Raw genomic sequence first — 24,826 nt, forward strand, 5'->3', positions numbered from 1 at the left:
ATTAAGAAATTATACAAAAAAAAAAAACATTATTAAATTATTATATTAACACCACCACGGGGTAATTTTACCCATGGCTGTTTTTCAAATAGGCTACATAATATATTTTCAATTAAAAATATCCAAGTCATTGACTTTTACTAAAATTGTGTTATTTACAATCCCCTGTTTATTGTTAAAAAAATTGTTTAGATAAAACCAGAACAAAAATGGGGCATTTATACCTATAAGCGCCATCAGGACAAATTTACGCATAATTCCTGTCATCACGTTCAAATGAAGATGTTTTAGATGTTTATTCCTCTACTCAGAAATGTTCAAACTTTGGATTAAATATTAATTTGTGTTTGCAATTTTTTATCGTTTATGGTTCGCTACTGTGTTGCTTATTTATTCCTGAAAAAAAAAATCTGAATTATGATGTAATGAATAAAACTATTTTTATGATTACCCCAAGTTTATTGGTGTTGTTCTCTTATTCAAATGATAACTTATATAACTAAACAAATTAATTAATTAGGTGAAACTGTGCACTTGAATAAACATCTAAAACATCTTCATTTGAACGTGATGACAGGAATTATGCGTAAATTTGTCCTGATGGCGCTTATAGGTATAAATGCCCTATTTTTGTTCTGGTTTTATCTAAACAATTTTTTTAACAATAAACAGGGGATTGTAAATAACACAATTTTAGTAAAAGTCAATGACTTGGATATTTTAATTGAAAATATATTATGTAGCCTATTTGAAAACAGCCATGGGTAAAATTACCCGTGGTGGTGTTAATATAATAATTTAATAATGTTTTTTTTTTGTATAATTTCTTAATTAAAATTAAATATTAATAAATACATCTCTGATAATCCCAGGTTGCTATGGTCACGCTGGTTTGTTTACCCATTAATATCTCTTGGCCATGAGAAATTTAAACCAAAAGACTCAAGCTTCATTTTTGTTTTAAACTTCCAGTGCCAGTCATTTCTTAATTTATGCCAGGAGTTATGTAAATGAAAACGAAGTCGAGATGGATATGAAGCTTGAGTCTTAGACCTTTTAATGATGTATAGTTTGTGAAGTTAATTGCATTCTTTACATTAAAACTAGCAGTAACTCTGAACTAATGTAAACAAAGAGCGCTGTGCACAGGTTAAGAGATTTTAAACAAGCACTATTAATGCACATTTAGTTAACCAGATGAAACAATACACATTTTAATGCTCTAAAAGTGTGCACACATTGAGAGAAATAAACAGCAGATGTTCATATTAACAACTTCTTTAACTTGAGCAAACGCTGCTAATACACATATACATTTGTTAATAAAACGAAGCATGCATGTTTTAAAGCTAGTGAATAAAGGAAACGATCCGCCCGCATGCCTCTGCTCAGTGACGGTGCCTGGATCAGCTGTGATCTGCGTCTCGGGCCGATGGCGTCACTTCCAGGGAGGCATGCCCAGGCCTGTTGGACACGCCCGTCCCTGACTCCACCCCATGTCAAAACAGCGCCACAAAGTGAGACGCAGAAACGTGAAGCGCAAAGGAAAACGGTATCGCAAGCTCAAACTTGACTGAAACATAAAATAAAAGCTGCATTGCAAATAAATGAGTAGATATGGCCATGGAAAATATGTATTGCAAAATCATTGCTTTTGCTCTGTTTTATTTATCTATTTTGCAATTCTTTATTTTTATTTGCAAAACTTATTTTCTTTTTGCAAAACTTTATTTTCTTTTGCATATATATGCGGCATTAAATTGACTCCATAGTTTTATACTTTCTGTTTCCTGACTGAGCTCTCTATATGACCTCGATGATGATGATGATGTCTGGTCTCTGCCGCCCCCTGCTGCCCACAGCATGTAAAGAGTTCATCAGGACTGACCTAAGCGCAGGAAGCGGAAGATCCTGTTCATGCTGAGCGCCGGGTTTGAAGCGTGATCCTCCAAACGCAAGACTAAGAGCTGATCACGGCTGAACACTGACAGCCAGTCCAGAAGAAACACCACATACAGGCCCACCTGCAGACGCACCTGCGCACACACACACACACACACTGTTTTCTGTTTTTTTTTTTTTTTTTACAAATAAATGCAGCCTTGATGAGCATAAGAGACTCCTCTAATCTTGCTGATCCCAAACGTCTGAATGGCAGTGTACATCAGAATCAGAAACTGTCTCATATATGATGAAGTTTGCATCATGTGTTCTGTTATTTTCTTGTTTATCACTGTGAAGCTGTTTTGAAACAGTCTGTATTGTATAAAGCGCTACAGAAATAAATGTTACTTCAGGACACTGAGCTCATTTGACTATGTAAATGAAGAGGGCCTGTTGATGACAGAGGTCAGAGGTCACTCACACTCATGGCATGGTTGAGTGTGCCGTTGTACACACACGCTCTGAGCCCGGCGTCCCGCAGACAGCCCTCGAACATCCGCAGAGACTCACACACCTTCTGATGGAAATCCAGCGCTGATTTATTAGATGTGCCGAAGTACAAATAGTCTGAATACAGCCTGAGAAGAAACAACACACACACACACACACACACACACACACACACACACACACAGACACGCACAGACACACACACACGAGTGTGAACCATCAGACGACACGGATCTCACGGCTTCACAACCGAACTCACATGTGAACAAAACCAAAACTCCCACTGAACACACGTTCAGTCCTGTGAGCCACATCATCACATCATCACATCCAAACTAGAGTTTTTATTTATTTTTATTAGTTTTTTTTTAAACACATGTCTATATAGGTTTTAGTTTTTTTTGCTTTAGTTATTTTAGTACTTGCACAAAATTGAGAAATATTGCTTTGGCAACTAGCTGAAATAAAGGAGTTCACATTTCTTGATATTTTAAGTAATGTTTTATATGGTTTTATTTAGGGATAATAACCGTGCGGTGACCTCTGACCTCTCCACGGGGTCTCTGAGGACGGCGATGAACCGCGCCTCCGGCTGCAGCGCACCAATGAAGTCCTGGACGAGCCACGGAGGCTCCGCCCCTGTGCTGTTGCCATGGAGATACAGCCAGCCATTGTTGTCCCACATGGTGGAAGCGCTGGCCTCACCTGTCAATCACACACACACACACACACACACAATGGACATGGAAATGTTGCTTTAATCAATTACTGACACTATTTAGAGATGCTGATACGTTTTATTCGCTTTAGGGAATTAATTGTGTCAAATTTTAAGTATCAAGTATTTTGCACTTATCAAAACAGCCACAACGCACAGGCGTGTTGTTTTCTCATCAAATTTAAAGGAAGAGCAATCATTGGACTCTGAATTTAGTTAAATAAATATATAGATTTTATTGTTTAATAGCATTAAACTTCTAAATGTAACAAAACCACTGCATTTACTTACTTAAACAAATTGAATTAAAGAATAACCCATTACAGTAATTGTTACAGGGAAATGAAATCTACAGTACTTACAGTAATTTGTTATTTTGTAGCGTTACACTCAAAATGCTGAAAACACTCAGACACAGACGTGAGAACCGTACCGGTGATGATGCTGCTGCTGGAGTTTCCCAGAAGGCTTTGCAGTACCTGAAAGGCCACTGGATCAAACAGGTCCAAATAATGATCAAGCGGGAAACGCGTGTGTGGACGTTCACCGGAACGAATGATTCCTGCACACACACACACTTCAGATGCTTTCCAAACATGTTCCATTCCTCGTGACAGTGCCGCTCATCCAGCAGCATATTGACGAGCATCAGCAGGACACAGTAATGATGGTGAACACATGAAGAAATGGTGATCCAAGAAATGATGTTGATCACTTACCCACAATTAGCAGCGTAACGGTACACAGAATCACGGTTCGGTACGTAACTTGGTTTTGGGGTCACGGTTGGATACGGGTTCGGTGTAACAGGAAATGTATTCTTTCATTTATTTTGAACAGACAGTAGTGCTACACACATGCAGCATGAGGTTGTTTTTGATTTGAATTAGATTTTATAATTTCAAGATTTAAAGCAAAAACAGAAGTCTGACTTTAGATTTGTGAAATTATGCTGCATAAGACATGCACAAAACAAAAACAGCAGACAGACTGAATGAAAATGCAGATTCACTCTCTGACAGCAGGTGGCGCTCATGGAACAAAGCAGCTGCGCTTATAAACACTGCTTTAATATGCATTATATGGAGGTAAGAGGAAAAGAAAATGCCACCGAAACATTTCTGAAGACAGTCAGTTCCTCTTAAAGGTACTATTTGCAAATAGCAGTATTTTCTTAACAATATGCTATTTACACCAAGTGCAAATAGCTATTGATTGTGTTTACACTATGTTAAAATCACATGCTTATTGCAAATAAAGGCCCTCCTTAGGGTCTCAAATGACATTTTGATGGCTGCTGATGCAGGTGAATGTTCTGTGCTGCTCTTGCTAGATCTTACGGTCTTAATTGACACTATTGATCACTGTACTTTGTTTAATAGACTGTATTCTCTAGACAGATTTGGATTGGCTATCCTCCTATCTTTCTGACAGGAGTCTTTCTGTGTCCATATGAACTTACATATCAGACTCTGCTCCTTTGTCCTGTGGTGTTCCACAAGGTTCTGTGCTTGGCCCTCTGCTGTTTAGTCTGTATATGCTTCCTCCTCACAAGATCATTAGTAGTTTCTTATCATTGTGATGCCGATGACATCCCGATAGACTAGACAAACTGTCCCTTCTGCAAAATTGTTTAGTCTCCATTAACAAACAGATGGCTGACAATTTTTTGCAACTTAATAGGTGATGATTATTGCCCCTGACAACATTACTCCTAAGTTTAGGCAGGTTATTGGGGGTCTATCATCCTTTGACTGCAGTGACATAAGAAATTTGGGTGTCATTTTTAACAGATCTTTATGTTTTAACAGTCATGTAAATTCTGTAGTTCACTCGTGTTTTTTCCATCTCAGGAACATCGCTAAGAGTAGATCCATGGTTTCAAAAAAAGAGATGGAGATGCTCATTCATGCCTTTATCTCTTCACGATTGGATTGCAAAGTTCTGTACGCTTGTTTGAATAAATCTACCATTTTATAGAAAATAGATACCATTCCGATGTGATTTGACAATTGAAAAGAAAGAGAAAAAAAAGTTCGGCAAAAGGCAGATTCGAACTCGTGTCAATCGCGTCAGAATAACTACAGTACACGCTTTACCATCTCCGCCACTGGAGCTGTTATTAAGTGTTTTGTAGTGTTGACTAGCCCAATCACATGTTGGTGGGCAGAGTTAGTGTAAATAGACACTCCGTTCATATAAACGCCCACCTATTTGTCTTCCTATGTTTCAAACAGTGAGCTTGATCTGCCTGCTACACTATTTTCTCCTCTTTACAGACTTCATAAAAATTCCACACAAATTACATTTTGGGAAATGATTGCAATGCAGTCTGTGTGCAATTCTGGACTAAAGATTGGCCAGAATAACACTAAAAACCGGTTCTGATTTATAGCTGGTCAACCACTGCATCTCTTGCGTGCCATCTCAACGAGCCGATCTTTGCGTAGACAAAGCCACTGGAAGACAAGCCTGCAACCTTTAGCCAAAAAAGCGTAACGGCTAATGCTAATGCTGCAGCAATAGATATATATTGGCGGTACGCAGGGAAGAAGACCAGAGGTTATTGCGTGATTGGCTGAGGTGCCTCACGTTATCCAGTTTAGCTGCCTTCAAGCGCTATCAAGTGCCTTCAAGTGGAATCATCATAAATACAAGTTTCCTAATAGGAAATTAGAGGTGAATGGCCTCTCAAGTCGTATGTACTACTGGGAAACCACAGTTTCCGATGCTGGGCGGGCCATAAACTTTAAACAAGGTGGAGGGGACAACTAAAGCATGTGAAGGCAGCATGAACACAGACCCTTTCATCTCCCAATATTAAGACATTGATCGTCTCTTCTTCTGCTCTTTTCTGTTGTGATGGTTAGTTAGGGTTAGGGTTAACCTCCCCTTCTGAACTGATCACCTATGACTGACTGTATTCTTCATCTGACTGCATGAACCGAACCGTGATGCTTCAAGATGAATACATGTAGTGTTACAGTACATAAAGACAGATTGTGGATTAAATATATAAATGTACTAGAATGTTCGATTTGGTCAGTAAAATATTTTCTAGATCTTGTACGAATCAAATCCAGTGATGTTTTTATTGGTATCTCTGTTCATGTTTTTTTGTATTCAATGATAAATGTGTCCCTGCAGCACAGAAGCAGTCATAAGCAGCACAGCTATATTTGTAGCAATAGCCAACAATACATTGTATGGATCAAAATGATCAGTTTTTCTTTTCTGCCAAAAATCATTAGGATATTAAGTAAAGATCATGTTCCATGAAGATATTTTGTAAATTTCCTACCGTAAATATATCAAAACTTCATTTTTGATTAGTAATATGCATTGCTAAGAACTTCATTCAAAGGTGATTTTTCAATATTTAGATTTTTTTGCACCCTCAGATTCCAGATTTACAAATAGTTGTATCTCAGCCAAATATTGTCCTATAAATATAATATATTCCATACATCAATGGAAAGATTATTTATTCAGCTTTCAGATGCTGTATGAATCTCAATTTCACAAAATTGACCCTTATGACTGGTTTTGTGGTCCAGGGTCACATTATAAATATGGCAGATGATTATACGAGTGTCTCCATCAGCTCTGAAGAGCCGCTCACATTCTCACAGGATCAAACTGTGATCTGAGCTTCATCGTCTGCTCTGATGAGTGAGTTCAGCTCCCATAAGCCTCTCTGAGAATGTGAAGATGCTTCTGACAAGAACAAACAAACCAGAACTGTTTGTTTTATAATCCAGTTCTGGTTTGTTTCTTCAGTCGTGATGCTGCTTCCTCCACAACATTATGTTTGTAATGAAAGTGAGATGAAAGCAGCTTCTCTGTGAACCGCTCATCAGATTCACACACAAACCCACCGAGCCTCTTCCTGGTCCACCAGTGCGGTTCTTTGGGCAGCGTGAGCCGGACGTCCGGATGAAGCCTCAGCCGCTCGTACAGATCCGTCGTGCCACACTTGGGCTGGCCGATGATGTAGAAGTAGGGAAGACAGCGCAGCCGCTGCAGTTTCCCATCATGCCGTGTCAATCGCTGTCTGAACGAGCCGCTGAGCTGCTCAAAGATGAGCTGTATCTGTCTGAAGGAGCGGCCGAACAGGTTTGATCCGTACGGATCCGTGCTCACGTTTCCACGCAGCTCCTCGAACCAGCAGGGGTTCTTAACCTCCGGCAGAAAGTGCTGCGGAACCACAGAGAACATCTGCAGACATATACAGAGGGTCAGGGATCATAACAGTCTGACTCTGATGCTGGTGTGTGTGTGTGTGTGTGTGTGTGTGTGTGTGTGTGCGACTCACTCAACACAAAGAGCACAGAAGCAGTCATAAGCAGCACAGCTATATTTGTAGCAATAGCCAACAATACATTGTATGGGTCAAAATTATCAGCTTTTCTTTTATGCCAAAACTCATTAGGATATTAAGATCATGTTCCATGAAGATATTTAGCAAATTTCCTACCGTAAATATATCAAAACTTGATTAGTAATATGCATTGCTAAGAACTTCATTTGAACAACTTTAAAGGTGATTTTCTCTATATTTAGATTTTTTTGCTCCCTCAGATTCCAGATTTTCAGATAGTTGTATCTCAGACAAATATTGTCCAACAAACCATACATCAATGGAAAGATTATTTATTCAGCTTTCAGATGATGTATAAATCCAATTTCAAAGAAATGACCCTTATGACTGGTTTTGTGCTCCAGGGTCACAGCACTGTTTCCATCCTATCTGTTCAAGAGAACACAATGATCATTTTCTGGTAAACCGGTGCAAAGAATCAATAATAAAAATGAAAGTTGCTGCATCCGGTGAAGCCTGTGGCTCTTCTTCTACATTATAAATGACTTGCGTCTCAGAGCACGCAGATGAAATGCAATAATGAATGCTGTCGTGTGATCTTGTGTTCGGATGCCTGATGTTTGGGAATGCAATCATTATGGATCGTTATGGAGGTGTTTACACAAAATCATTCTGATGACAGACTCGCAGTTCAGAATTATTAAAATAACTATTTCATTGTAGCCGTGTGTTTATTTATTTATACTGTTGTTTTTTTGTATTAAGGTGTGTTTATTGTATTGTTTGTTTATTAATTGGTGTGAAAGTGTAGACGCTGTGAGATGCAAGGCAAGTTTTGGAAGACATTGCAACAATAAAGTGTAATTGAAAGGCCAATCGCATGACTTTTATGCACCTTGATAAATTTAATCGGTAAATGTGTCTCTATTATAGATTATGTACATGTCTTCTTATCAGATTAAAAAAATGATCTGACTCACTTGAAGTTCAAGTTCAAGTCAAGTCAAGTTGAGCTTTATTGTCATTCCGCTACATGCGGGGCATACAGTGGAACGAAATGTCGTGCCTCACAGGACCACGGTGCTACATAAATACAGGCATACAGCAATGAAGTAAAACAATATAAATCTATCCTACTGATAGATTTTGACTATAAATATACTATATATATAAAAAAAATGTTTTTTACCTATACATAAACTAAAAAATACAAACTATACAAACTATACGAGTGCTTCAGATAAATACTGTACATGTGCGAAGAGAAACATTGTGAGTCAGCAGCTGGCTGGGGAACAGTGCAGGATGATTTGTAGTGCATGAGCATGTAAACATATGTATATTACTGAGTCTTTTTGTGGGATTTGTATACACACAGCAGTGTGTGTGGAAAGTGACTAGTGCGCATAGAGGAGGAGAGTGTGCTACTACAGGTGGTTTGTACAGGCCCACTCACCTGTGTGTAGCACACTTCGATTGCACAAAAAAAAAGTTCCATAGGTTTCAGATGGTCCATGTTACAGGAGGTAGGGGGTTTGTATGGGGGTTCAGAGAGGGGCCGGGTGATTTGAGTTCAGGGCTCTCACAGCCTGGGGAAAAAGCTGTTGAGCAGTCTGGCAGAGCGGGCTCTGATGCTCCGGCACCGTCTTCCTGATGGTAGGAGCTGGAAGAGACTGTGGGAGGGTGTGTGGAGTCCTTCACGATGCTATTGGCTTTGCTGGAGCATCGTGTGAGGAAAATATCCAGGATGGAGGAGAGGGGCACCGATGATCCTTGCAGCTGTGTTCACTGTCCGCTGGAGGGTCTTGCGGTCTGCTGCAGTACAGTTCCGTACCAGACAGTGATGCAGCTGGTCAGCACACTCTCAATGGTGCCCCTGTAGAAAGTGGTGAGGATGGGTGGAGGAGACTTGCTCTTTTCAGCCGGCGGAGGAAGTGTAGGCGCTGTTGTGCCTTCTTGGAGAGTGACATGGTGTTGGTGGACCAGGTGAGATCCTCTGTGATGTGCACCCCCAGGAATTTAGTGCTGCTGACTCTCTCCACAGTCGAGCTGTCGATGGTCAGTGGGGGGTGATCACCGGAGTTTCTCCTGAAGTCCATCACAACCTCCTTTGTCTTACTCACATTGAGGGACAGGTTGTTAGTGCCACACCATTCAGCCAGCTGTGCCACTTCCTCTCTGTAGTGCGTTTCATCGTTGTTGCTGATGAGGCCTACCACTGTTGTGTCATCAGCGAACTTGATGATGTGGTTGGAGCTGGACTTGGCAGTGCAGTCGTGGGTCAGCAGCGTGAAGAGCAGCGGGCTGAGCACACAGCCTTGTGGGGCACCTGTGTTCAGTGTGGTAGTGCTCGAGGTGTTGTGGCCGACACGGACTGACTGAGGTCTTCCGGTTAGAAAGTCCAGGATCCAATTGCAGAGGGAGTTGTTAAGGCCCAGCAGGTTGAGTTTATTTATGAGCTGTTGTGGGATTATTGTGTTGAATGCTGAGCTGAAATCAATGAACAGCATTCTAACATAAGAGTCTTTGTTTTCTAGGTGGGTAAGAGCCAGGTGGAGGAGATTGCATCGTCTGTAGAGCGGTTCGGACGGTATGCAAACTGGAGCGGGTCGAGTGTGTTGGGAGGCTGGTTTTGATGTTGTGCATGACTAACCTCTCAAAGCACTTCATTATGATTGAGTCAGTGCTATGGGACGGTAGTCATTTAGACAGGACACAGGTGATTTCTTTGGTACCGGTATGATTGTTGTGGATTTGAGACATGTGGGGATGACTGCCTGGCTCAGCGAGGTGTTGAAGATATCTGTTAGGACATCTGTCAGCTGTGCAGCGCAGTCTTTCAGTACACGGCCAGGTATGTTGTCGGGACCCGCAGCCTTGCGTGGGTTGATCCTAGATAGGGACTTCCTTACGTCGGCTGGAGACAGACAGAGCGCCTGGTCGTTGGGAGGTGTGGGCAGTTTTTGTGCAGGTGTGTCATTCTGCATTTCAAACCGTGAATAGAAGTGGTTGAGTGCATCTGGGAGGGATGTGTCATCATCACAGGCCTGTGGCGGGGGCTTGTAGTCTGTGATGGTCTGAATAGCTTGCCACAGGGTCCGAGTGTCTTTACTGTCTGTGAAGTGATTGCCATCTTGGTTCAACAGCCCTCTTGCTGTTTTGAGGGCTGCTTTATCTCCTGATCTGAATGCTTCATCTCTGGTCTTTAGCAGCCCACGAACCTCTGCTGTCATCCATGGCTTCTGGTTGGCGCGTGTGGTGATGGTCTTGGTGACTGTCACATCATCAGTGCACTTTTGGATGTAAGCAGTCACAGTTTCAGTGTACTCCTGCAGGTCTGTGTGGTTGTTGTAGGTGGCCGCCTCTTTAAACATGTTCCAGTCTGTGTCCTGGAAGCAGTCCTGCAGTGCTGAGGTGGCATTTTCTGGCCATACCGTGATCTGCTTTAGAACCGGTTTGGCAAGTTTGAGAAGTGGTCTGTATGCTGGGATTAGCATAACAGAGATGTGGTCTGAGTACCCGAGGTGGGGGCGGGGTTCAGCTTTGTATGCGCTCTTAACTGTTGTGTAAACAAAGTCCAGTGTGTTATTTCCCCTTGTTGCAAAGTTCACATGTTGGTAGAACTTTGGCAAAACTGTCTTTAAGTTTGCGTGGTTGAAGTCACCGGCTATGATGAAAAAGCCGTCGGGGTTATTTGTTTGTTGTTCGCTGATGGCGCTGTACAGCTCGCGAAGCGCGTCCTTAGCGTTTGCACACGGGGGAATGTAAACCGCGACAATAACAATGGCCGTGAACTCCCGCGGCAGATAGAAAGGTCGACGCTTCACAAACATAAACTCCACCAGCGATGAACAGTGTTTTGTCACTACCCCAGCATTGTTACACCAGTTTTTGTTGATATACACACACAAGCCACCGCCGCGAGTCTTACCAGACAGTGATGAATCTCTGTCCGCGCGGTAGCAAGTTAGTCCATGCAGCTGAATGGCGGAGTCCGGGATGTTGTCGTTTAGCCATGTTTCAGTGAAAACAGACACACAACAATCCCTTGCCTCATGCTGTGTAGATAGTTGAATTAAGTCCAGTTTGTTTTCCAGAGAGCGAACTAATGAGAGCATGAGTGTTGGAAGAGCCGGTCTTGAGGGGTTAGCCCTTAGCCTGGCTCGTATACCTCCGCGCTTACCGCGCTTCCGTCCTCTCTCACAACGCTTGCGACGCCGCCGCGTGCGGGTAGCGTCAGTAGGCGAGGCCACGGTCTCGAGGTCCGGCTTCAGCAGTAAACAGAGGCCTCGTAGCTTCTCAGTAGCCGCCGGCAAGAGTTTGTGTTTGTATGTGTTGTCGATATCCAAAAGGCTTTGGCGATCATAGATGTATCCCGGAGTGATCTCCCAATGAATTAGCGGTAAATTGACATTGTTTGGAGACGAACAGACGACATTAAAAGACATAAAAGCACCGTCTTTGGGACCCGGAGAAGCCGCTGCGTCTGACCGCGCCGCCATCTTGGTTCATCTTAACCAAGTGAGCGCATTTTTAGAATGTATGATCATCTTCGTTTTCCCATTCAGCGGTTTTAATGCGTAATCCTAGAATTCACATAAAAATACAGCTAGTTACAGTCAGTCAGATGATTCATTTGGATCCTATAGTCTCGTAATTGCGCACTACACTTTTGAAAATATTGGAATTGATATTTCCATTAAGAACCTTTAACATCCACAGAACTTTTCCAGTGCACAAAAGTTTAATCACTGGATGAGTGAAAAAGTTCTGAAAGTCACTAATCACTGAAAAAGTTCTTTGGGGAACCTAAAATGGTTCTTCTATGGCATCACTACAAAAAGCTTGTATTTTGTTGGGTTCACAGGTTTGGTTACACACTGGTGGAAAGCCGGTGTAAATACTGTCAGTGTTTATCTCACATTCATCAGATCCTGACAGAAGCAGATCAAACACTGGCCAGAGTCTCAGATCCATCAATCACGCTGACCATTAGAGGGAAGCTAAAGGCTTTCGGAAGAGTGCTGGTCTCCAGACGCTCGCGGGCGTCACCGGGTTTAATGGACTTTCCTGGCAGAGCGTCTGGAAACACACTTTGAGATGGACAAAAACACGAAAGAACTGTTTCCTGGCTTTTCCAGTCATGTTCCCATTACAGAGGAGATGATGATGATGGTGCTTATTAAACAGTGTTCAGCTTGAATCATAAACATGTTTTTTTAAACTAATAATTTGTCCCTGTAATTTGTAGAAATGTGTCTCTGCATCAGTGTCTCAGCAATGGATGCTCTGCAGTGAATGGGTGCCGTCAGAATGAGAGTCCAAACAGCTGATAAAAACCCATCAGTTAACATCTGGAGAAGACAAAAGCTGAAACTAATACAGCATTAAGACCTTTTTTTGAGTCCATAATCCATAATAATGTTTCCTCCAGTGAAAAAGTGCATCTGCTGTTGTCTCTCACATCAAAATCAGCCGTTTTGTCTTGTAAACGCTGCTTGATCTGCAGATTTCTCTCCTGAATCACACCAGAGGACTTTTTCACTGGAGGAAGCATTATTATGGATTATGAACTCATATTTTAGCTAAAAAACATCTTGATAGATTGTTTCAGCTTTTGTCTTCTCCAGATGTTAACTGATGGACTGGAGTGCTGTGGATTATTGTGATGTTTTTATCAGACTCTCATTCTGACGGCACCCATTCACTGCAGAGCATCCATTGCTGAGACACTGATGCAGAGACACACTCCTCCTGATCTCAGATGGTCTGAGGATGAACACATTTACAGCACGTTTTCATTTTGGGTGAACTTTTCCTTTAATATGTATTTTAAACATTGTGATGGCATTTTATGTCTGTTTGATAAAATTACAAATCTTTTAATGGTTGATCATTCAATATCACTGATTAAACGCTGAACTCACGTGTTCCTCGAGGCGGATCAGCTCGCTGACGTCAGGAACCCGTCTGGCTCTGAACCTCACTTTAGCTGCGATGCTGCGCACCACGTCTCTGAGGGCGTCTTCACTCAGGTCCTCCTCGAGCGGATACAGAGCGAAGAGCAGAGTCTTCCTCTCGCTGGACAGCATGTAAGAGGCCGTGATGAAGACGAGGAGGAGGATGAAGCCGCAGACTTTAGAGCACTGGATGCATGAAGATCTGTGCTGTGTGTCGGGTTGACGAGAGAAAACACTGATGAACACACACACAAAACTGAGCATCACACACACATAAGAGATTTAGTCTGCTGAGATCTTCTGAGCTGTTATTATGGATGTTTATCAATCAGTGGAGCATCGCTTAACTCTTGCGAGTGAAGAAATTAAAATGAAAGCAGTATAATTTCACTATTAAATAAATAAATATGCTTACTATGAAACATGTCTCGTTCATGTACAAGTGTTTACCTTCAGGTCGACGGCGCTGGACACAAACTCACACATCATGACAGAAACAAGAGACTCGGCGTCAAATCAGAGATTCTCTTTCCAGCATGACGTCACAGCAAACGATCTACAACACAGAGACTCTATCAGAGAAATCAGCGGCTCATCGGGAGGCTGCAGAGCGGATGAGCAGGCAATCTAGCTTACAATAAATAATACAGATTCAACAATAAACAATCAGGGAAATATATGAGAGCATCACTCCAAACAGAGACACACACTGAGAGAAAGACAACAAGCCACTTCATCCCACATCAAAAAATACTATAGTAATTTATAGTGTTTTTGACCCATACTATAGTAAAGTGTACTATACTATATTATAGTATTTACAACACTTTGTTAATGAATGCTTCAGCATACTGTAGTATTAACTATAGTGAACTGATAAACTATAGCAAATACTGTAGTATACTTCAGTTTTTACTACAGTAAACTGTAGTGTATTGTAGTAAAATATACCCTATATTTGTAGAAAACACAGTACAGTATTGGGTAAAGTCGTTTGTTTATATTATTATAGTTGTTATATTACCACAGCAACTACAGAATTACCACAACACATTAATTCAAGTACTGTACTATAGTATGGTTCAAAAACACTACAGTATTTACTATAGTATTTTTTCATGTGAGTACTGAAAAATACTCTTACTCCGTCTCCACGAACAGGACTGAACAAACATTTAGGTCACACACACACACACCACTGACACACATACAGACCACTGAGACACACACACACACACACACCACTGACACGCACACAAGCACACACACACACACAAACAAGGACATGAATATTTTCTCCCACTATTTAAACACAAATATCAGCGGTTATTATTATAACTAACTCATACTGAGGTGATTCAGTAGTGAAATATGAAGAAGCATTAGCAGAATAACACACTGCAGATGTTCAGGACACAAAATCCATCACAATATGGGCTGCAAACGAGTTTCTAGAAGAGAAGAACATTATAAATCTGTCTCTGGCGGCTCTGTCTGTCTGTTTACATGGAAATCCAGCAGGAAACGAGCAGAGACAGTATCAGAAACAGGAAGTGATGCGGATCCCAGAGACTATCAGATCAGAGAGAATCTGAACACACACTACATACAGTACACTCCTCTGATATTACAGTGCTGGATTATTCACGAGGAGCTCATTAATTAATGATGAGGGGTAAATGTGTGTCTCATCACTGATGGTTTATTCAGCAGCCGCATGATGATGAAGATGATGAAGCTCTATTAATCACTCAGATGAAACGTTTAAGAACAGACTCCATTCAAACAGAAAACAACAACACATCCTGATGTGGAATCCTGATTTTCCTGCTCTTCTGCATTTAGAGCTTGAGAGAGCAATCACACAAACACACACCAATCAAAACAATACAGAAGCATGGAATTATGAATGTGGCACAGCAGGAACAGAATCAATCGTGACAGAAAGGTGCAGCAAAAGAGAAGAAAGGTCACCAAACTAAGTGTGAATCTGTGTTTAACCCAAACGTCTGCCAGAAGGATTTCCACACCGCCGCCACTGGACTCAACAGAGAGAGCACGTGATATTAATGCAGCGTATGAACCACAGACACAAACCATCAGACTGACGTCCTCGTCTAGAAAACACGCAAATATTCAGCCAAAACTCTGATCGACCAAACCTTCTGCCGTTTCAGTCTCTAAACTTCGCCTCGGAGCAGATTTATTAACGCACAGGATGTGGAAGTTGTAGAAATATGATCCAAAAATGGTACAACTTTTGAAATCCCACATTACTGAGTAATCTACTGACTCACAATCACTGAAGAATCGTTCAAAAGGAGGATATATATGCTAATCAACGATGGAAACAAGTGCTATATATATATATATATATAACATAATCAAGGTTTCTTATTTTAGGTAATGTATTCTGACTACTTCTGCCTTGATTAATGCTTTTTAAATTTGTTTTAAACTTACCATTAAATGTACCATATTGATATAAATAAGATAAATATATTCCATTATTTGACATCAACATCACAAAGTGCATTAAACATTACATTACACCAGGGTTTATGCATTTAGAGATCTCGTGTCTTCAAATGTCTCCTGTGTGTGTTTCATGGATATAATTACTATCAAGGTTATAATAATGGAATAATGGTGTTTAAAGTGAACCTCACGTGACTGCGTGCAATTATAGGAGTGTCATTAATTAACTTTAGATGAGAGAGACTGAGATCTCAGGGAATAAAGGGAGCTCATGGTTGACGGTTAATTCATTCAATATTTCGTCCTAATTTAAATAAACTTCAGAGCTTTCAGGAAATGCTTCGGTGTTCGTTCAGTTTTGATGACGATTGATTCGTGATTCGCTCATGAACTGATTCTTACTGACTCTCAAACACACGAATGAGCTCGAAATCATCATCTGACGCGGTCCTGATCCGGATCGATCTCGGTATTGATTGTGATCGGATCAATCAAACTCAAATGACCGCGTGACTCGGATCTCTGGCACAAAAGAACAAATAAAGGATTCATATCTGCATATCTATCCATCCATCCATCCATCCATCAATCACTCACTCCATCACTCACCGTCATGATCCGATCCTGAAGAAACTTTCCTCCTCGCGCAGAAGTCACTCCGGGGACAATCAGCTGTGCGCGTTCACGTGCTACCGCGCGCTGATTGGTCAACTCGCAGAGGGGCGGAACCACATCTCATCTGTCAATCATGACAACTTCAAACTTAATGTTTACGTTCACACATCAATAACTGGAAAGCAGAAATACTGACAACATTCAACACTAATCACAGCATATAAACCATAATCAACAACTATATCATTATAGGTCAATAAATGTGATTTTTGTAGACCTTTAAATCACACATTATTATTTATTATCTTACCATGAGCTGCTTAGACACTCCAACATGCACAATTATGAACATAACAGACTGAATAGAAAATCTGATGATGCTCTAAAACAGGGGTTTCCAACCTTTTTTACACCGCGGACGGGGGGGGGGTTGTGGATAGGGTCTTTAAAACAGCTCTATTCATTTATACTGTTATCAGCACATGTTGAAGTAGATTCGTCTCTTGTCTCTGAGATAATATGCGCTATTAATGCTCCGTCAGTTTTTTTACTTTCACTTTCTGTATGACTGAAGTTAAGACGTTCACCGGCATAACTATTGCGCAAAGTTTGCGCGTTGCTTGTGTGATATCCATTGGCTCGCCTTCTACTGTATAAACTACATGAATACATGAAAGAGGAATCGATTCGGTATGCCGCAGTGTCTGAAACACGTCTCTTGTGCGCGCTTCGGGTGTGTGCGAGTACAGCGCGCAAGTAACGAATTGAGTTCTGTTTCGTTTCTTCTTGTGGTTTTAAGTAGATTGAACGTGTAAATTGGCAAATTAATCTGCGAATCACATGCCGAACGGTGGGGTCTGGACCTGGTCCGTATATCACGGATCAACTGCGATCCGTTTAAGCCCTATGACAGATCAGAGCAATCTTTTATTTACTAATTTAACCATCGTCAAATTGCTACTCGATATCAATCGCATACAACGAAAATAAAGAGTAATTAGAAAAATCATTTATGCACAATAAATAACAGAGCGTCATATCTATACACATTTTCCCCAGAACTTTCTCGCGACCCGGTAGGAATTCTTCCACGACCCGGTAGTGGGTCGCGACCCGGTGGTTGGGGACCTCTGCTCTAAAACACAAAAATTCTATGTGACCCTGCAGCACAGAAGCAGTCATAAGCAGCACAGCTATATTTGTAGCAATAGCCAACAATACATTGTATGGATCAAAATTATACATTTTTCTTTTACGCCAAAAATCATTAGGATATTAAGATCATGTTCCATGAAGATATTTTGTAAATTTCCTACCGTAAATATATCAAAACAAAATGTTTGATTAGTAATATGCATTGCTAAGAACTTCATTTGAACAACTTTAAAGGTGATTTTCTCAATATTTAGATTTTTTTGCTCCCTCAGATTCCAGATTTTTAAATAGTTGTATCTCAGACAAATATTGTCCAACAAACCATACATCAATGGAAAGATTATTTATTCAGGTTTCAGATTGACCCTTGTAACTGGTTTTGTGGTCCAGGGTCACATTTATCAAACAAACACTGTGACAAATATATTAGGCGTTTAATCAGTCGGCTTATTTATAACGATTATATCATGTGTCACATTATATAACACATCAGCCTCTCTGAGTTCAGCAGAATCAGGACATCAGCGTCATTATTGTGCTATTTAAGTCAAATCAGACTCCAGAAACAGATTTGTTTCTCAGATAATGGAACCAGAAGTGTATGTTGCTTTGTTTTATTTCCTGATGAAGACGCGGAGCTCTCTAGTTCACCTGATAATTAACACACAACGACACTGATTTCACATAATAATCAGTCCTCCTCCTCAGGACGCTGTATAATCACTCACAATAACACACATTTATTCTAGATCAAGCATTCCAGCTTCATTGTTTCTTTGTATTCAGCGTCTGTAAATCTCTGACCTCAATCACTGAACCATATTTGCACCAATTAGCCTTGATTTACATGCAAATTTGAGTAACGAAGGTGGAATCCACTCATCCACCAGCCGTGAGGCTAAAACACTTTCTTCATTCTTCATGAGCTTTAATTCAAATGATGAGAATAAACTCTGGACTCCGTACGACAAAAGAGACGGCTACAGAAGTCATGTGACTGTCACAGCTGACCTTTGACCTTCAGATGACCCGCTGCACAAGCGTTCACTCATGAACAGGTGAAACTGATTCATTTTCAACTAGTCGTATTCTGTGTCTGATGTCTGTTCAATCACAGCAGATCTGTGTAAACCTCACTGACGCTCATGAAACAGAACCAGAAACGTTCAGCTCATATCACTTCCTCTAGTCAGTCACATGATTTCCTGTTCAGAGACAAACATCCTGTGGCTACAGCGAGCTCATCTGATGAGAAACCAGTTACTAAATGAGCGTTTTAGTAGCAACCAAACTAGAGACGCAGCAGCTCGTCATGAAATAATCAGTGTTTGTTACAGAAACCGTCAGAAGCATGAAGTCAAAATACTCAGAATTACACGCAAACATGTTTCCTTCGTTAATCACAAATAATGTGCATCTCCTCTCATCAGTGTTTACAGCGCCATCAGCTGGTCTGCTGATAATATAACACATGACACATTAATTGTTTGAGCAAAATTGTTTCTAGGGTCAGTTCAGCAGTGTCTGATATTGGGAGGATCAGGTCAGTGTCTCTAATAAACCCTGAAAACCATGACAAACGACGTCTGACTTTGGAGACTGTGGTTCTCTCCTTAAATATGAAGAGATCCAACAACAGATTAACGAGTTACTCCAAATCTCACAAAAAGCTTATGGACGTAATTATAATATAAGACAGACACTGAAGATGCTGTTTTTGTCTCTTCTGAGGAAGATTCGTTCACTCGTTTACTAATGAACCACACAGAGACGTGCTCAGATTGATTTCAAGTTCATTTCTTTTGTTTTAAAGATGTTTATTTTGGATTGTTTGACTACTTGAAAGAGAATATTTTAATTAATTTGTGTTTCCTGCTAAATTTCACATACATAAACAAATACTCAGGCTCTAAACTTCTCTTTTCTTCATTCAAAGTTGATTTAGACGAGTGTTCATGCAAACTATCCGAAGTTCTGTTAATCCTAAAGCAGTGGGGAAAAAAAAACATGGTTACTATACGGTTATAGTTTAACCATGGTATTTGTAGTAAAACTGGAGTCACTCAAAGGGGAGGGGCAAGTCAAATATTTGCAGCACCCAAGTTTTTGCTAGCAGTTAAATTTTACCTATTGTTCATAATTGACCAGCACAAATAGAAGTTATAACATTTGGTAAATCTGATGAAAGACAAATTCATTCTAATAAAATAAAAAGATTTATGTATTTAAAAATACAAATGTATCAAAAATAAAAAGAAATTTTGCCCCAAACAAGCCGACTGAACAGCAGCACTCAATGAACATACTGTACACATATATATTACAGTACTTACCCTGAGCATGTATGTCAAGCTGTGTGTGTGTGTGTGTGAGAGAGAGAGAGAGAACACATTTCAGCTTATGTTTCTTTTTTTCTGTTGTGAATGTTTGTTGCTCATCTTGATGCCTGATGACGGGTATGTCGTGATAATAGCGTTCCATCCAGAGCCAAACTGCTTCTAGTTCTGGTTTTGTTCAAACCCACCGTGGAAAACACTGCATCTGAACTCGAATTTAGGGAAGCCTCGGTGCTTTATATAGGAGCCCCTTCCCCTGCCATCAACACATCGAGATGAGCAACAAACACATGAAACACTGAAATGTGTTCTCTCTCTCTCTCTCTGTCACACACACACACACACACACACACACAGAGATGACATACATGTTCAGGACAAGTTGTGTAATCCTGCTGTGTGTGTACTTTTGTATTTTTGATCCTTTTTTAAATATGTAAAACTATTTATTTTATTTGGATGAATTTGTCTGTCTTTTATCAGATTCACCAACTGTTATAACCTCTCTAGTACTTTCCTTTCAGGAAGCCAAAGCGAAGTTAAAGCTTCTGGTTGCAAAGCAGTTGGAGAGTTATTTTGTTTAGTTTTTTTGACTGCATTAATAATACTTTAGCGCGAATTCGGCTATATTCCCCAACATCAGCTCTCCTCTCACTATGTTTTCACAGGCGAGTGATTTCGCAGAGGAATCTTAAAATCGAAAAGAAAATAAATGAAGGGGTTACCGACAGCATTCATCACTCCACGTGCGCGCGCATCCATGTTGCTTAGTAACGAACGCGCTCGCGGCAGAATCGCGTGGTTTAAACGGAATCAACGATCCTGATTTCTGATTGGCTGGTAGGTGGCATTTAACTGTATAGCTCGAGACAGATATGAACTCTGCAGAACTCACCTCCGTATTCCCTCATGATCTATTCATTGTACAGTAATTGCAGCGGGGCAAGTTGTCCCTCCGCAGCTCTACCACTGGCTCAGCTCGCTAGTTATGACAATAACTGAAATTATCAAAAAAAGTATGATGTTTACAAATAAAGTATCCACATTTCTTTTCCAAAGATATCCAGCACAAACCAGGAACATATTCAGCTGCGGTGGTTTACTGCTAACTAGTGAAACACATTAATATGACGAGCTGCAGCTCAAAATACACCTTCGATGGAAACATTGTGCTTTATGATGAGTTTGTAGCTTAATTCACTAGATTTGAAATAGTTTGAGCTGCAGCTGCTGACAGTTCAATAGAAATCAGTCGAAAGCATCGTCTCTCATAGCATTGAACTGAATGTTACATGATTTAGCCTGTATATTATGCTGTTAATTTCCCTCCAAAATGATGTCACTTCCTGGAGGATGATGGTTTGGTTTGATACTGAGGACAGGAACAACTTTAAAGGTGCCATAGAATGTGTGTTCCAGATGAGGTGTGTTTTTACCGCATCTGGAAGGCTCATGTAAGGTCCATGAATTTGGCCCAAGGAAGGCATCCAATAGTCTCCTGCGTGTTCGGTCTTTTCATTTAGGTTAAATTCAAATCTGACTCCATTTTATTATGACCTCAAATTTAGATTGAGATGCCAATTGATTGTTTGTTCATCTCTAATTATTATTATTATTATTATGACATTTGATTATTCTAGTTAACTCTTAAGGCCTGGCTCACACTACAGGATTTTTAAAATCCTAACCGATTATGAAATCTGGTTGCAGCACACACATAAGGAGAATCTTTGCAGATTATCTTACCCTCAAATCTTAAACATGCACACACTACAAGATTTGAAATTCTCGGAGCATCACACACTACGAGATGTTAAGATTATCTGCCAGAGGGAGCGCCTCACGTGATCTAGAGGAGACGCGGAAAAGCGGATGTAAACGAAATGGATACTGTAGCGCGACAACTTGCTGTATCCATACTTATTGTTTGTAGCGAGAAAAAACTAAAGCGGAAGAGCAAACGATTGTGGATGAGAAAATGGTTGGGGAGACGTGGTCAACACGGATTGCCAGTTCTTCAGCGAGAATTGGAAATAAGAATTTAACTACCAGTATTACTATCCTGTTAACGGTGGCGTGTTTGGATTTTTACCGTTATAGCGCTGTCTGGCTAGTTCAAAAGCCATATTGTCACCTGTTGCAGTGTAGATCTGTGCTGTAAAATGAAAATAAATGTAGTTATTATGAAGAAAAGTCTACATATTCTAATATAGAGACAGGATATGTGACTGTTTAGCAACAGGACTGATTAGGAGTGTGTAAGCTGTAACTGTGGTGACCAGTATATTCACTGAATGTAACGTTAAAACCCGGTTCTATCTATCTATCATCTGCATTATACTTAGTATGATTAACTGTCAAGAAATCTCTCATGTTGACTGTTGTAAATAAATCTATTGTACTGCTTTTATATTTGCAGACACCAAAATCAGAGGAGGAATGGCAAGCAATTGCCAAGAACTTTGTGGAGAAATGGCAGTTTCCACATTGTCTGGGTGCCTTTGATGGCAAACACATCTACATTCAGCCCCAGCCCACAGTGGAAGTGTGTGGCACAATTACAAAGGCAGATTTTCAGTCCTCATGATGGCAGCTGTAGATGCCAATTATAAATTCATTTACATTAGTGTTGGCACTCAGGGCAGGGTCTCGGATGCTGGGCTTTTTGCTCATTCTGATCTGAAGAAAGCACTGGACCAGGGTCTCCTGAATGTTCCTCCTCCAGAAAAGCTTCCCGGTTCTGAAAGTGTTCTACTCTATATGTTTGTGGGGGATGAGGCGTATCCACTGAGAAGGGACCTTATGAAACCTTACCCCTTCAGGCAGAGAGGAAAATCGGGCTAAAAATCCTGTATTGTGAGCCAGGCATTCCTCTATATTTCCTGGTTCGTTAGGAATCCGTCGCTCAGGGAGCCTCACGTCGGCTGTTTTACACATACCCCACGGCCACAAACCGTCCAGTCCGATCGTTAATCAGAGGTTATGACTATTTAATAGACCGCTTCATGCTTGTCATGTTTTAAACAGTGCTTCTGTTTAGCCCCCTGCAGTCACCCATGTAACAACTTAGTTAAAGCTCAACAATAATCAGAGGTTATGGCTAGCACTATGAAATATGCCCGAACCATGCTAGTACTCCAGTAGTATTTCATCTAGCTCCCCATAGTTCATGCATCTGCATAACAACTGAACTAAAGTCAAGCAGTTAGTCAGAAATCTCGACTCTCACCTGATGCTCCATCTAAGCTGAGATCTAGTCTGTACTAACCCTGGACGCATGTTTACAGTAACATACACCTTCACTTCATCTACTTGAGAAAATCATTTCAGAGCAAGTCAGAATGTAGAAGAATTAATGATCCGCACTCACGAGAACAATCTTCTTTTTCGTTTTATTTTACAATCATTACCATTAGGGAATAGACACAAACGTTTCGGCTACCGAGCCTTCCTCAGTGTGTGAGCAAGTCAGAATAAAATCAAATGTAACAATTTATTATCAGTCAGGTAAATATGTATTATGCCAATTATACAGCCAATTCAAAGATATCAAATCAATACAAGACATCAAAATCTCAAAGATGAATCTAAGAGTAAGATGCATATACCTGACTTTAGAAAAGTACATCATATGAAGTGAGCGGACACGGACTCATTCCGGCTACAGAAGGCCTGATCTTCTTTAAGTACTTCAGACCAAGATAAACTGTGCACTGTGAACTGACCCGCCTTCTACAGCGTGCAAAATATCTCTAGGATCTGGATTACCTTTGAGTTTACTTCTTGTAAGAATGAGACCATTCAAATGATACCAAACATGACTGTAATTATATTCTACTCCTGACCATCTGACTGAGCTGAGTGAAGAGAAGGAACTGATGCATATGTGAGAGACGCGTTTTCCCGCATTTTCTCTCAGTGGGATGTGGAAACAGACACTGTGTGTGTGTGTGTGTGTGTGTGTGTCTGAAACTGCTTTCGAATGCACGATCGCTTTTCACTTTCGCGTTTATATTATGGAGCAGCAGTACTTACCACATTTCACAAGATCAGATGCTTATCAGTGGCGCTCGGGATCTGTAAATCACTCGCCATCATCCTCAGTCATCTCTCCTTACTCGGTGTATGTGGTAAGTGAAGTATTACTGGAGGACACTATAAGTAGATATGAACGTCTTTACTAGGTGCTCAACACATGTTCAGCTACACAGATACTTCTGGTACACGCACATAGCATATTGCGTAACACCACATCCCCGTTTAACATAAAAGTGTGAACATCTCAGACAAACATAATATATATTCCATAAACAATAAGACATTCCAGGTGTTTTTTTGGGGGGGGGTTTCCCAGTGGAATGTGTGCAGAAATAGGCATTTAGTCCATATTTGTAACTCTTACTGCTTAACTGTTGACTCCGCTTCACACGGTCCTTGTATTGCAGTGGCTTGGGCGTCGCTCGCACCTGCAACAAGGCTACTTGTACATCTCCTTTGTGTTGTATTGTTTTTGATGATGGATTTAATGCGTCTCATATGTCTTTCAATAAATCTATTAGTTTTTGGGTAGTGCGGTGAACTCGTGGTGTGTTTTATTCCCCAATCAGCTATGAATATTTTGAAGGGTTGTCCTGTGTACTGTGATCCATTGTCTGTCATTATTTCGGCTGGTTGTGCAGCTGCATGGCTGCTTACTGGAGTGGACATCTCGTCAACCAAAGGATATTTGGAATACCTGACCACAGTAAGTAGGTAGTGATGTCCATGGATCTCGAACAGATCAGACGCCAGGTACCGCCCCGGCTTCGTGGGTGTTTTGTGTGGAATGAGCGGTTCTTTTGGATGTGCG

The 24,826-nt window shown here is 40.7% G+C and overlaps 2 protein-coding genes across 7 annotated transcripts in view; both read right to left on the minus strand.

Moving 5' to 3' along the window:
• Window positions 1-17,586, minus strand: part of LOC131551471 (carbohydrate sulfotransferase 15) — a 19,225-nt gene extending 1,639 nt beyond the window's left edge. The window contains exons 1-9 of one of the 6 annotated variants that reach the window (XM_058794465.1): window positions 16,797-17,586; window positions 16,481-16,610; window positions 13,844-13,949; window positions 13,361-13,600; window positions 6,991-7,330; window positions 3,546-3,689; window positions 2,925-3,099; window positions 2,366-2,522; window positions 1,889-2,036 (exon numbers count right to left, since the gene is read on the minus strand). In XM_058794465.1, the coding sequence (XP_058650448.1) occupies window positions 1,889-2,036; window positions 2,366-2,522; window positions 2,925-3,099; window positions 3,546-3,689; window positions 6,991-7,330; window positions 13,361-13,600; window positions 13,844-13,882 (1,243 nt within the window). In that variant the 5' untranslated portion in view covers window positions 13,883-13,949; window positions 16,481-16,610; window positions 16,797-17,586. The other 5 variants (XM_058794466.1, XM_058794468.1, XM_058794469.1 and 2 more) reach the window with 5 other exon arrangements.
• LOC131551470 (uncharacterized) lies at window positions 10,095-12,689 on the minus strand. The gene is made up of 2 exons (XM_058794464.1): window positions 12,356-12,689; window positions 10,095-12,019 (listed from the first exon to the last, which is right to left on the minus strand). The coding sequence occupies exon 2, from the start codon at window positions 11,933-11,935 to the stop codon at window positions 10,103-10,105; it is 1,833 nt and encodes a 610-aa protein (XP_058650447.1). The 5' UTR covers window positions 11,936-12,019; window positions 12,356-12,689; the 3' UTR covers window positions 10,095-10,102.
• Window positions 17,587-24,826: the final 7,240 nt, after the last annotated feature.

Source organism: Onychostoma macrolepis, chromosome 12 (assembly GCF_012432095.1).
Source record: "Onychostoma macrolepis isolate SWU-2019 chromosome 12, ASM1243209v1, whole genome shotgun sequence".
Lineage (NCBI taxonomy): Eukaryota > Metazoa > Chordata > Actinopteri > Cypriniformes > Cyprinidae > Onychostoma > Onychostoma macrolepis.

Bases quoted from the DNA above. Each gene is read 5' to 3' on its own strand.
- LOC131551470 (XM_058794464.1), bottom strand. From the start codon at position 11,935: ATGGCGGCGCGGTCAGACGCAGCGGCTTCTCCGGGTCCCAAAGACGGT.